Source organism: Cololabis saira, chromosome 1 (assembly GCF_033807715.1).
Source record: "Cololabis saira isolate AMF1-May2022 chromosome 1, fColSai1.1, whole genome shotgun sequence".
In the NCBI taxonomy this organism is placed as follows: domain Eukaryota; kingdom Metazoa; phylum Chordata; class Actinopteri; order Beloniformes; family Belonidae; genus Cololabis; species Cololabis saira.
Window position 1 is genome coordinate 4,586,287 of NC_084587.1, and position 14,889 is coordinate 4,601,175.

The 14,889-nt window shown below is 40.8% G+C and overlaps 1 protein-coding gene across 1 annotated transcript in view; it reads left to right on the forward strand.

Moving 5' to 3' along the window:
- Positions 1-14,889, forward strand: part of LOC133449893 (dynein axonemal heavy chain 9-like) — a 158,823-nt gene that overhangs the window by 141,301 nt on the left and 2,633 nt on the right. Inside the window, 7 exon segments of the mRNA XM_061728799.1 lie at positions 2,515-2,703; positions 6,374-6,609; positions 6,687-6,809; positions 8,744-8,948; positions 9,203-9,372; positions 12,433-12,577; positions 13,783-13,842. Of these exon segments, the coding sequence (XP_061584783.1) occupies positions 2,515-2,703; positions 6,374-6,609; positions 6,687-6,809; positions 8,744-8,948; positions 9,203-9,372; positions 12,433-12,577; positions 13,783-13,842 (1,128 nt within the window).

The following is a 14,889-nucleotide window of genomic DNA, read 5'->3' on the forward strand; positions in this document are numbered from 1 at the left end:
CGCCGTGAGGCGCAAGGGCGCAATTTCTACTGGGAACAGGGGGGACATGCCCCCCCACTTTTCAAACTCATGCTTTTGTCTCTCTCCCCCCGTTTTTTTTTTTTACAGTTTAAGAACTAACGGTAGGCTCAGCCTGTAAATCATCAAGACACTGTGCGAAGAGGGGACGGGAGCCCCGCTCCCCCTCCTCCCCTCTCCCTTCAGTGCTGTTCAAGGCTGATTTATGGTTCTGCGTTAAATCGACACAGAGCATACGGCGTAGGTTACGCGGCGACGCGCACCGTACAGTGCGCGTCGCAGCATCTTTCAGGCCCTTTTTGTGCGCAAGCAAGCTTTAGATGAGGTCCCAGATAAGGATCTGACGGTAATTCATGTTCTGTGTTTTGCTACACACACCTACAGGTCAGCTTTTAAGCACACACATTCTAGATTTATGTGTTTATATGGTGGAATTGTTTAAAGCAGCCCCTACTGTATGGATGAATCCTGAGCTCCGTCCTGTTATTTTTATTTTTAAATCCGAGATAAGTCCACAACCCCACTTGATCTGACTGTCTACAGTCATGTCTGACTGTAGATTTCACCTTTAATATCATTCAGTATCACACAGGCTTGAATGATATTGAAGATAGAGAGAAACAGAGACAGAGGGGGAGTGAGGAGTTTGCGCGCAGTTAATACACGCTTCTGAAACACGGTATTTGCTCCACTATTTTTGCGTGTGGCAAATAGCGCTGGCCTTTGTGAATTAGTCGGTTTTTGCAATGAGGCTTATTTGCATAGAAAGGGGGCAATTTTGCGCCGAATGTATGAATATTACCTAATTTACATGCATGCAAATGGCACAGGCCCACCATGACACTATTTGCTTGGCAGCGCAGTTTGTGTTGCAATTCGCCCTTTGCGGGTGCTTTGTGAATTAGACGCTCTCTTTTTGTGTCATCTGCACCGGTTTAGCGGCCGCAAAAGCCGCGCAATCCTTTTGTGGATTTGGCCCTTTATAATTTTACATTTTGTTTGTTGGTGTGGTTATATCTCCCTTTAAGTTTATAATTTGTACACTTGCTCGCACAGACACAATCACACAATGATGAACTTAAATCCCACCATCATCTACCGCTGCTTGAATCGCCTGCTGACAACAGCGAAACAAAAAGATGAGTGTTGACAGTCCTGTTACAATAATCAAAATTATTCAGAGGAAGATTGCAAAAGGCCTGACAGGAGGAAGTTTTGAAACTTGACCAGGGGGGGTAGAATTGGGAGAAAAACTAAATAAAAAAGGGCTTAAAAGTAGAAGGGTAAGGACAGTCATTGTTGTGTTCAGTGGTAGCGAGGACGACGTAACAAACTATAGAACCTTTTATTTTCAACCAAAAACATTGCTAAGTAGGATTTCCAAGGACCAAAAATCAAAACCATCAAGTTAGATGATACGAAAGGATAAATTAAAGACTGACAGATGGAAAACAGCACATGGGAGAGTTTAACTCCAACTCAGACTTTAAAATAAAATATTTCATTTCATTTTTCATTTTATTCTTTATTTCATTCAAAAAATAAAACAAACAATTCAATACAAATACAAACACAAATGTTCATAAATTGTGAATAAAAAGGGAGCAGAAAGAAGAAGAATCTTATCTAATCTGCCCCTTTTTCCAAGAAATAAATTCACAAATAACATAAATTAAAAATAAAAAAAACAACTAAGTAAATAAAAAACTAAACTAAAATAAAATAAAATTACCGCCGTCTATGGGTATGTCAATCAAACTTAACTAACATATTTCATTTCATTTTTACTTAACATAGAGGCTTTAATTGTTCTTTTGAATGTAATGTTTGATTTGGATTCTTTGTTTTCTTTATTCAGATTGTTCCATAAACTGATTCCTTTCACAGAAACACAACGTTCCATCAATTTAGTCCTGAATCTTGGTTTTTTTTAAATCTCTGTTCCTTTTAATATGTATAATGTTATACTTGCTTTCTCTTTTATCAAATCTTTTCTGAATGTTGATTGGTGAAGTTTTTTTTTTAGCTTTAAACATAATTTGCAGAATACTATAGTCTACTAATTCATGAAATTTCAACAATTTTAACTGAAGGAATAATGGATTTGTTGGATCTCTATATCGTTTTCTACTGATTATTCTTATGGCTCTTTTTTGCAAAATGAAAATTGACTGAATATAAATGTTTTACAGGCATTTCCCCAAACTTCAACACAATAGGTCAGATGTGGAACAATCGGAGTGATATGGAGAGATATGGAAGTCATGCCAAACACAAAATGACATTAGCAAAAGGAGGACAGGAAATGTGACTAAAACTAAACCGGACAGGAGAAAACAAGACTCTAAAACAGAAAACATTTCAAAACCACAAGACCACAACATTTAGGGATCCATAGGTTGATTTAGATTTGACTTGACGCGATGCCTTTGGTGAATATGCCAAGTTTTAAAAACAAAAACAAGTGTGTGTGTTTGTGGTCTCTCTGCTGTCCAGGTGGGCGGTCTGGCATCGGAAAACGTTCGCTGGGCGGAAGCCATCGAGAACTTTAAGAGTCAGCAGAGGACTCTGTGTGGGGACGTCCTCCTCGTCACCGCCTCCGTCTCCTACCTCGGTTACTTCACCAAACGTTACCGGCAGCACCTCCTGGGAAGCTGCTGGCTGCCGTTTCTCAGTCAGCTCAAGGTGGGTCATCTGCCAGTACATTTGAATATTTTAAGGTTTAACAAACCAATGAATATTTCATATCCTTCAGCCAACATTACGGGATGATTAGTTTGTTTCAGACTGCTTCGAATTTGCGTGATTATCCTAGCTCATGTTAGCTTTTCACCAGAAACTTGAGATCAGATGATTTTCAAAGGGACATAGAGTGTATAATGACCAGAGCTGGGTAGAGTAGCCAAAAATTGTACTCAAGTAAAAGTACTGTTACTTCAGAATAATATGACTCAAGTAGAAGTAAAAAGTAGTCATCCAAATAATTACTTGAGTAAAAGTAAAAAAGTACTTGGTGAAAAAACTACTCAAGTACTGAGTAACTGTTGAGTAACGTCTGATTTATTTTTTAACACAACCATTCAAACAGACAAAAGTACAAAATAATCATCTTCAGGCAAATTAAATCAATAAAATAATAAAATAAATGAAAATTAATAAAAAATAAAATGTAGCTTAAATTAAAATAAGCTTAAAGGAGCTTGAGGCTCCTTTTAAAGAAATGAGACTCTCTAGCGCCACCCTTCGCCACGACGGCCGTCGGGGGTACTGCAGCCAACAGTGAAGCCGGCACGGGAGAACGGGGAGAACGCACATGCAGCGTCATGTGACGTCACATCCGCAGCCCAGCGCGGGAAATTTGGGCCCGAATTGCAGCACATTTTGCAGCACACAGCCTGTTCAAGGCAAAGGAGAGATACACTAGAGGAATCATTCTTTTGGGTTTGGAACGCTTCATCTGACATTATTACTAGAAAACTTAAAATGTATACGGATATTTTTCATAAATCTTGCCACAATCCGGCCTCAAGCTCCTTTAAAGTAAATTCAAGTACTTTAATAAATAATAAAATAAATAAAATAATAACAGAATAAAAAAATAAATTAAGCACAAGTAGCACAAAATTTCAAGCCTTTGTACTTTCCTTTTTTAACCAGGCAGAACTAGAACAAGCCCATGAACTCATAGAAACTCTGTGTGTGTTTGAGTCTGTGTAAATGTGACAAAACATGCAAAAACAAACATTTTTCCCAAAGAATCACTCAGTGGTGTCATGAGATTGACGCGTACGCGGATAAAAGGGATGAAAGAAAAGTAACAGCTCAACGTAGCCTAATGTAGCGGAGTAAGAGGAACAGTTTCTTCTTCACAAATCTACTTAAGTACTGTAAAAGTAAAAAGTATAGTGATTCAAAACTACTCCTAAAAGTACAACATTTCCCAAAACTTACTCAAGTAAATGTAATGGAGTAAATGTAACTCGTTACTACTACATTTGGTGGGAAAGTCAGATTTCTTTTGCTCCTGGGTCTTGCTTTACTGTTAGATTTTAATGAGCATATAGCTCACTTAGGAAAGAAATGACTTATTGACACACTGCCAGTGCTTTGTCTGATGTTTTATAAGCCAATGAGGAAATCTGACTTCACTTGGCTGTTTTCTTCATTTCTTTTTCCTCGTCTAGAAATCCGAGTTAGAAATGTCAAGTTTGCATTCGTCATGAATTGACCATCGACAGTTATTAATGTTAGCCTTTGTATCTTAAACAAAGCAGGGGATTCTGCCTTTAACAAATTGAACATGTGTGAGAAAAAATACCCTTTTTTTTTACTAGATTTAATGTTATATTATACCTTAAAAATAGAGATCAGTGCCAACTGTGTGGCCAATGTTCAGATGACAGAAATATAAGTATCTCTGAAATATAGAGTTTTGTGTGTGAGCCTCTCAGTTCATGTACTGTATCCTCTCTCATAAGTCACAATATACTTCATAGGTTATGATTGTTATTAATGCCCGATGTTCTTTTTGCATTCCTACATGTTTTAAAACAGACAAAACCCTTTGGAAGAACAATCTGCTGCTTTGAACCAAACTGCTACAACATGGTTGAAAAGAGAGCTGTTGTACTTCATCTCAAATGTTTTCCAAACTTTATATTCATGTCTCTGGAAATGATTTCGACTCATGGAAATAATTTCAAAATATGTCTACTGTAAATGTTTTAATTTTTTTAAGTGAGGACTTTAAAGTAAAACCAGTGGAAGGAGACGGTCTGGGCATTTTGGACTGTTTCTTGGCCTGTTGGCATTTTTATTCTGCATTTCCATTTGTATCAGTTAAAATTTGATCATAGCTCTGAAGACCACTGAGTGGATCTATGACCAAATTTGAAAAACAAATTGTTCTTTAAGTAGATGAAACAAATTATTCAAAACTACAACCCCCTTCCTTGAGACCTGGCTCTGAAGCTTCACCCCCAGACCAAACAGCCATCCAGAAACGCTGCTTGGGTGACACAGACATGACCGGGTTAAGAGCTCTGTCACTTCCACAAGTGCTATTTTTCTGGTTTTACGTGAAAGCATTTCATTCATTGTTAGCTGCTGTCATCTACAGAGAACCTCCGGTTTAAAAAGAAAACCTTTTACGATATTCCAACCTGTAAAAAAGGGCTTTTTTAAAGTGCATATATAATTATTGTATTTGTTTTATATCATACATATTTAATTACATTTATTCAGTGGTGAAAGTAGATTAAAGTTCTTGCTGGCACTACGACCCCAACCTTCATGGCTTCTTGCATCCCTGAACACATTCAATTTTTAGGCCTATAGCAAATGATTTATTTAAATGGTGTAAATAAAGGCCAGTCCGGACCAAGGATTGTCAAAGAATATTTTGTAAATGTTGACAAAATTCTACTCTACTCTAATTTTGTTTCAAATTAGAATAAATTTACAGTTAAATTCATCAGCAGCTGAACAGTTAACGAGTCTCTGTCTTTGAATTTTCAAACATTGGGCACATAAATGAAAGAAGAGATGATCATGAGTAAAATGTCTCAAAATGTCTCCCACAATGTGTGCATTGAAATGGAAGATAACTTCTTAAGCATTTTTTTCATCAAAGTAAAACACTTAAAACATTCTAAAAAAACGTTACTTTTTTGCTGCTTTTTTTCTTTTTTTCCCTGAAACGAGGAATAAAAAACCAATCACAAATATCATATTTGTGATTATTTGGCGTGTGATTATTTACCAGCATATTTGAAATATGCTGGTAATGTGTAGCCAACCACAAAAATCTTTGGAATTTTGGTGGAATCATTTATTTTTTGTCCTTGCCCGTCGGTGCAAATGACATAAATAAAGGTTTGGTGGTTTGGTCGTAAAAAAATGAAAAGTAACGTTACGTGAACAATAAAGCAAACGCTCCCTTCCATGCAGTCTGTGTGTTTAGGAAATAAAGACTGGAATACGCTATTCACAAAAGCACAAATAGTGGGGTTTTACTAATATTTATATCGTGCAAATATTTTAAAAATTATTTGTACGAAAAAATAGGTCGGGACTCTTAGTGTAGCAAGATTATATCGCTATTTCCATTGCTCTTCGCTGTTTGTAATAAATATATATACTGTAACTGTATTTTCAAATGGAGGCGGAGCTGAGTCATGGCTGAGCGGTCAGCGTCGCCGTCTTTGGTGTGAGAGATCGAGATTTTGAGACCTGCTGTATGTGAAGATTATTGTCAGTAATTCGTGTGTTTTTTTTTCCCGGTACTACGTACCGACACTGAATCTATTGGTGGTACAGGATCGTACCGGCTTACTTTCACCCCTGCATATATTAGGTTCCCATCCTGGTCACCGAGGACCTGGACCCTTTGACCACGCTGATTGACGACGCCGACATTGCGGCGTGGCAGAATGAGGGCCTGCCCGCTGACCGGATGTCCACGGAGAACGCCACCATCCTCACGTCCTGCCAGCGCTGGCCCCTCATGGTGGACCCCCAGCTGCAGGGCATCAAGTGGATCAAAAACAAATATGGAGAAGGCCTGAGGGTCATCCGCACCGAACAGCGAGGGTAAGAAGCCTCACGGCGCAGCGCCGTCCCAGTTTGTTGGGAAAAGGTTATGGATTCCCTGTGTTTTGCCCTGAAAGGTACCTGGAGGACATGGAGAGAGCGCTGGCAGTCGGGGATACGGTGCTCATAGAGAACTTAGGGGAAATACTGGATCCCGTTCTCGGACCTCTGCTGGGCAGAGAAACCATCAAAAAGGGCAGGTGAGGCTTCCTGGTTCAGTCTGAAGTGTCTGAGACGCTGAGTTCCAAACTGTTTTCATCATTGACAGCTGCCCTCAGCTGTTTGGACTGATTCCTTTTCACTATGTACATTATGAGTAACAATAAGTATGTTCATTAAAGCAGCACTATGTAACTTTTCCACCTTAATCTAATATTTCATCATCATCATTGTGATGGTACATAAACTTCCAACAGGTTTAATGAACCTCTGTCATGGTCTGAGGGGTCTGTATCGCCTTCACTGGCACTATGTAACTTTGAGGAGCATGGTAGGAACCCTGCCACACTAAAAAACTACACATTTTTACGGCTTTGACTGCTTTACGGCATACGTCACTTCCCCTTCCTTCCCGATTCGTAGTCGAGACGAAAGCTGGGCGGGGTGTGGAGCGCAGAGCTCAGCAGAAGCTGGTGTCATGGCCGAAGCAGCGGAAAAACCCAAGAAAATAAAAGTTTTATCGGAGGAGGCGAAAAAAGAAACCGGGAGAGTAACAAGCTAAATGCCCGGACAAAAAAAATAAATAAAAATTAAAAGAAAAAATGTCCGGAACAGGAATAAACATTGGCCCGGCGTTCACTCGCTGGCGTGAGATGAAAGACGAGGAGGGATGTCCGACTGATGGGGATTTATGGGGATAAAACAAGAGACAGAATTGTTATAATACAAATGTAAATGTAGACTTCTATGTTCAATAAGAATCAAAATTAGAATGTTTTCACATACAGGGGATTCGTCTTGGGTTCTAGTATTTTTCCTGAGAACTGTAAAATTGTGCAGGGCTGATCTGCAAAATATAAGGAATGGGCATTCAGTTATTCACAGATTATAAAGTATTTTTTTATTTTGTCAGTAAGTAAGTTGGACTACTAATTTATGACAAAGTCCCTCTAAAAAACGTGACAGGAAAAAGGTGCAGAGCGTATGAGTTTGTAGGGCGCATTATCTCGCTGAAACAACTTAATAAAACCAATTTGAACTTAGTGTTGTTCAACATCGTCATATTATATTGTTTAGCCACAAATAGATACATTACCTCTTCGCTATCCATCCTGCAAACGACCGCTGAAAACAGAAAAGTAGTTTTGAAAGTCCATCCCGTCTTCTCTCATCAAAACAAATGCACGCGACGGGGACAGGATCTTTCCGACAGTACGCGCTGGTGCTCATGGGAAATGGAGTGTTCTTTCTGGTAAAGCACTACCGCTTTTGTCCAAAGGAGCCGCCAAACTCAACAAAAGCTGAAAGTTACATTGTGCTGCTTTAAGTTTCCTTTCAACTCTAAAAAGTATGTTGAGGTACAGTAGAACAGTCGGTGTCCTAACACAGTATGTGGACCCTAAAACATCTTTGTGGATGTTTTTGCAATAAGAGGTGACCCTAAAACACTTGATGAACTTGATGATGAGTCTCAATTCTTAAAGGAGCCTCATGCTCCTTTAACAACTGTAAAGTCATGCAGTGAGTTATTCTAATCAACAAGCATTGATTACTTTCACTTTGTTTTCTTTCATTTTGCATTTATAGGGTATTTAAACTTCAAAAATATTAGTCATTCAGTGAAAATTGTTATTAACCTTCATCGGTCTCTGCAAAACTGCCACCTATTGATTCCTTGTTTTAACTAATTCCTTTGTGTGTATCGGATTCAGTTGCTGGATCAATAGCTCGTGTGCTGTACCAGCCTTATGCATTTTTCATACTCAAAAGAAACAAAAACAAAAAGTTGAGTATATTAGTAACTTGAAACTTACACCTTTTTTGTTTGATCACAGGAAGACATAACAGATTTTAATTGGGTACAGGTTATAAAGGAGCAGCTGTCAATGACAAGTCTCCTGGTGATGTCACATCTTGATATTCTAGAGTCTTGACCTTCATTTTGAAACACTAATAATCTAATCGAACATTTCAGGTACATAAAGATCGGTGACAAAGAGTGCGAGTACAACCCCACGTTCCGCCTCATACTTCACACCAAGCTGGCCAACCCTCACTACCAGCCGGAGCTGCAGGCCCAGTGCACCCTGATAAACTTCACCGTGACCAGAGACGGTCTGGAGGATCAGCTGCTGGCTGCCGTGGTCAGCATGGAGAGACCGGACCTGGAGGAGCTGAAGGTGAGGAGGTCACAGTGGAACATGATGCAAGGGTACATGAACGGACTGGGAATGTGAGCAGAAATGAAAGAAAACCCGTTGCTCTTCCATTTTTACTCAAGCAGACTCCATTCCATGTGAGGCTGAGTTTCTGCTCTGAACAGGAACTGCTCTGTTGGCATCTCCCATCGGCTCAGATTAAGATGATGATATATCTGAGAAATCCTTTGACATGTACACGTTTTTTTGACACAAAGTGTTTCTGTGTCTCTCAGTCCGACCTGACGAAGCAGCAGAACGGTTTCAAGATCACTCTGAAGACGCTGGAGGACAACCTGCTCTCACGTTTGTCCTCCGCCTCAGGAAACTTCCTGGGAGACACAGAGCTGGTGGAGAATCTGGAGACGACCAAACGCACCGCTGCTGAGATAGAAGAGAAGGTCCTGTTCATTCCTTTTAAAATGATCCTCATAGTCTTTCTTTTGGTTATTACATCTTCATATCAGCAGTTCCTGCTCTGCACAAAGTAGAGCACTGCTGTATGAAGATTTGGTTTTTAAATTCTTTGGAAAGTAAAGTGTAGTGCCGTGTTTATCAACCTGGGGGAGGAGACCCGGGAAGGGGACTGCAGGATAAGACCTGAGATTTACCAGCCACTTACAGGAAACTAAATAGGAACAGGTCTGAATATCAAGTGGTGGCTCTGGTATGACACTGAATATATTTAAAGATTGTTAGTGTGTGTGTGATCATAAAAGTGTTGCAAGTTATATTTTGCAGCAAGCATTCACAACATTTAACTCCTTTTCTTGCAGCTACTCCGGTGTTGTCGGATTAATAGATAAAGCCTTTTGGTGCCGACTCTCCCCTGTAATTATCCAAAATGTACTTGCAGTTCCCTCAATTTCCTGGGGGGAACCTTAAATGAAATTACTAACTTTTTAGTTGTTTTAACTCTTGTGCTGTCTTTGGGTCAAGGAAGGAAGGAAGGAAGGAAGGAAGGAAGGAAGGAAGGAAGGAAGGAAGGAAGGAAGGAAGGAAGAAGGAAGGAAGGAAGGAAGGAAGGAAGGAAGGAAGGAAGGAAGGAAGGAAGGAAGGAAGGAAGGAAGGAAGGAAGGAAGGAAGGAAGGAAGGAAGGAAGGAAGGAAGGAAGGAAGAGAAAACAAGGAAGGAAGGGAGAGAGAAAACAAGGAAGGGAGGGAGAGAGGGAGTGAGTGAGGGAGGGAGAAGGAAGGGAAGAAGGAAGGAAGGAAGGAAGGAAGGGAAGGAGGGAGGGAGAGAAAACAAGGAAGGAAGGAAGGAAGGGAGAGAAAACAAGGAAGGGAGGGAGAGAGAAAACAAGGGAGGGAGAGAGGGAGTGAGTGAGGGAGAAGGAAGGGAGGGAGGGAGGGAGGGAGGGAGGGAGGAAGGAAGGAAGGAAGGAAGGAAGGAGAGAAGGGAGAGAAAACAAGGAAGGAAGGAAGGGAGAGAAAACAAGGAAGGGAGGGAGAGAGAAAACAAGGAAGGAAGGAAGGAAGGGAGAGAAAACAAGGAAGGAAGGGAGAGAGAAAACAAGGGAGGGAGAGAGGGATGTGAGTGAGTGAGAAGGAAGGAAGGAAGGAAGGAAGGAAGGAAGGAAGGAAGGAAGGAAGGAAGGAAGGAAGGAAGGAAGGAAGGAAGGAAGGAAGGAAGGAAGGAAGGGAGAGAAAACAAGGAAGGAAGGAAGGAAGGGAGAGAAAACAAGGAAGGGAGGGAGAGAGAAAACAAGGAAGGGAGGGAGAGAGGGAGTGAGTGAGGGAGGGAGAGAGGGAGTGAGTGAGGAGAAGGAAGGGAAGAAGGAAGGAAGGAAGAAGGGAGGAAGGAAGGAAGGAAGGAAGGGAGAGAAAACAAGGAAGGAAGGAAGGAAGGGAGAGAAAACAAGGAAGGAAGGAAGGAAGGGAGAGAAAACAAGGAAGGAAGGGAGAGAGGGAGGGAGTGAGTGAGGGAGAGAGGGAGTGAGTGAGTGAGGGAGAAGGAAGGAAGGAAGGAAGGAAGGAAGGAAGGAAGGAAGGAAGGAAGGAAGGAAGGAAGGAAGGAAGGAAGGAAGGAAGGAAGGAAGGAAGGAAGGAAGGAAGGAAGGAGAGAAAATTAGGTCATTTTGACCCAAAGACAGTACAAGGGTTAAAGTTCAGAAAATCTGCCTACTAATTATTTCTCCTGTAGCTGTAAGTGTTGCTGTGTTCCTGTCTCTTTAACTTACAAAAAGATGATCAGCTTGTGCCAGTTTTCCTCTGGAGCACTTCTGAAAAACCTCTGCATGATGACGTGAGAGTATGTGATGATGTAACTCATGAGTTCATCCAAACAGGGCGACACAAACCCAGCAGCTCCTTCGCCGTTCAATCACACAGTTGTCCAATCAGGGGGCAGCTGATGGTCTTCGGTAAAAATCATCTTCAATGAAACAATAGAAGTGTCAACATGAATGTAGCATGGTTTACACAGAAACATGTAGGAATTTAAGTCTCCTTGCCACAACACTGTTTTATTATCTATTAATTTTGTGGCTGATGTTCTTACAGAATCTTTCACACTAAAATGCATACAATTTGGAGGTACATTATTGTTGTGCATTTCTTCGTAATACTAATACATTTATAGTTGGTTAAGTATTACATCTATCATGTTAAAATGTCCTAAACACAATTTTAACTTTTATGATTCAATCTCTAATTTTTCACTCCAAGTTTAAAAAGTATGATCAGAGTAAAACACGGGTTTTAAACCCTGTGGTTCATCACTGGAGAGGTTGTTTTTTTCTTTGATGCTGTCTGCTTAGAAACGTACTTTTGTGTTCAGCAGACACACGTCTAGTTCCTTCAATAACAAGCAGCATCACTGCCAAACCAGAACCGCAATAAAGTACATCAAAAGTACATGTCACATTTTTACAATTGTGGCGTTCCTAGTCCTTCGTTCCTGCGCGTTTTCAAAAAGACGTCCACCCCATTACTGTCACCGTTACACTCAGGATTGGCTGAGGACTTAAGACGTGGAAGAGGAGAGAGGATGTCCTGCGTTACTGGTGTGGTTCACTAAAGCTTGGCTGCTCGTTTTCAGGTTTGGTCCGATCAGACGGCTTGCCCCGTCCGGGGAACCCACTCCACGTTCAGCCTGTGGCTTTTTTCCCTCCTTTTATTGTTGGAGAAACTTTCCAAATGTTTGCTTCACCATCAGAGTATCCCCTTTGTCTTTACATGAGCGCTGCCTTGCAGATTTTCTTTTCTGTAATACAACTGTACAGGAATTATCTAAAAAATGTATAATAATAATAAAAAAACCAAACATCTAATTGCCATGTACCACATAGTATGAGAACATTTTGGTTGGAACTGTGATTTTGGAAAAGCTTTTCTCTTTACCAGATGCTTTATTGGATTGTGCACAAGTTCATCATGAGCCAGTTGAAATGATGCACACCTGTGCAGCTGTTTTGTCTGTGTCTATGACCACGATTGTCTTTGTGCTCAAACCGTCTTTACCACAGGGTAAAAGAAGCCAAGGTGACAGAGGCCAAAATCAACGAGGCTCGGGAGCACTACCGGCTAGCAGCGGCGCGGGCTTCCTTACTGTATTTCATAATGAACGACCTCTCAATAAAATCCACCCCATGTAACGAGTTCTCTCTGAAGGTAGGGCCGTCTATCGACCCGCCTCGTCTCCTGCCCTCCTCACGGCTTCCCAGTGAGACCCCCCTTTACACTCACTCCTCCTTTTCTCCCATCCTCCGTTCCATTTGCTCATCGTGTTTTATGCTCTTTTCCCTGCTTTTATTGTGTTTGCGGCTCCCTAACGTGGTTATGTTGAGCGTAATGTCTCTCCTGAGAGAAGGCATTCTGAGATATGGTTTGCAATCACTCCGACTCTTCAGGTAGCTGCCTCCACTCAAGTTATTTCCCAATATTAATAAACACAGGTTTTTATACTTTTGACCTTGCGGACAAAATGAAATACGGTGGCATTGTAATGTGCATTTTCACACACGGTGAAAGAAAGAAGTCTGGTAAACTGAAATTACAGTTTTATGAGGATGAGGGCAATTATTTATTTTGTAATGTCTCAATTTAAAGCACAACTAAAAGGAATCTTTACAAACATAAGGTCCCATAAAGTGACTTATGCTGTTAGTGAAATGAACCCTTGCGTACTGTCTTTGGGTCAAAATGACCCTCATTCTCCTGTTCCTTCTTTACTCCCTCCTGCTCTCTCCTTCCTTATCCCCTCCTTCCTTCCTTCCTTCCTTCCATCCTTCCTTCCTTCCTTCCTTCCTTCCTTCCTTCCTTCCTTCCTTCCTTCCTTCTCTTCCTTCCTTCCTTCCTTTCCTTCTTCCTTCACTTCTTCCTTCCTTCTTTTCTCTCCTTCCATCCTCCTTCCTTCCTTCCTTCATCCTTCATCCTTCCTTCTTCCTTCCTTCCTTCCTTCCTTCCTCTTCCTTCCTTCCTTCCTTCCTTCCTTCTTCTTCCTTCCTTCCTTCCTTCCTTCCTTCTTTTCTCCCTTCCATCCTTCCTTTTCTTCCTTCCTTCCTACCTTCCTTCCTTTCCTTCCTTCATTCCTTCTTTACTCCCTTTCCCCTCCCTTCCTTCCTTCTTTTCTCCTTCTTCCTTCCTTCCTTCTTTCTCCTTCCTTCCTTCCTTCCTTTCCTTCCTTCCTTCCTTCCTTCCTTCCTTCCTTCCTTCCTTCCTTCCTTCTTCCTCCTTCTTCCTTCCTTCCTTTCTCTTTTCCTCCTTCCTTCCTTCCTTCCTTCCTTCCTTCTTCTTCCTCCTTCTTTTCTCCCTTCCTTCCTTCCTCCTGCAAATTTTATTGAGATTTACAGAGCACTCCTGCTGATGTTTTACCTGCATCATGTGATTTTATTGTTGATAATTTTAACAGGAAACTAGAATCCACTCTGAACTCAGTTGCTCCACTTTTAAACAAAAACCATAAAAACTAAGCCTACACCCCCATGGAGAATGAGGAAGTCAAAAAAATCAAAAAGAAAATGCAGGAGTGCTGAGAGAAGGTGGAGAAAAAGCAAACTTACAATACATTATCAGATATTTCGTGATCAACTCAAATCCTACAATAAAACCGTCAAACAAGCAAGAATTGCCCATTTCTCAAAACTCATTACAGACAATAAGAACAATTCTAATTTCTTTTCTCCACCTTCGATCTTTTAACAAATGTACATTTTAAGAATTCCTCACAACCACCAACAGACAATCTTTGTGAGGATTTTGCAGACCACTTCAGAAGTAAAATTGACAACATTAGGTCCAGTCTTTTACCACATCAAAATGTCATTTTTAACACATCTGGACAGTTGCTTTTACCCGAGGAAACACTGGAGAGTTTTGCCCTGGTTGATGCGAGGACACTTGGTCGAGTTTTCTCCCAGGTAAACCCAACAACCTGCCTTTAGATCCATTCCCACATCACTTTTAAAGACATTTTATGAATTCTTTGAGGAACATATTTTAAATATAGTAAATTACTCTCTTCAGACGGGTGTCTTCCCTGCCGCCTTTAAAATGGCGGTGGTGAAGCCCCTTCTGAAGAAGAGTAATTTAGATCACAGCATTTTTAATAACTACAGACCTGTATCCAACTTACCCTTTTTAAGTAAGATTTTAGAAAAGCTGGTTTTTAACCAAGTAAATTATTTTTTAATAAGAAACAATATTTCAGAGAAATTTCAGTCTGGCTTAGGATGAACCACAGCACCGAGACAGCCCTTTTAAGATTTTAAATGACATCAGGTGCAATTTAGATAACCGCAACTGACAGTCTTGGTTCTACTGGATCTTAGTGCCGCCTTCGATACAGTAGACCATCACATTTTATTAAACAGACTGAAGCACCTGGTGGCCTCTCTGGTACTGTTTTTAACTGGTTCCGCTCCTATCTCACAGATCGATCTTTCTTTGTAAGTTTGGATACATGTTCCTCCAGAATGCATGAA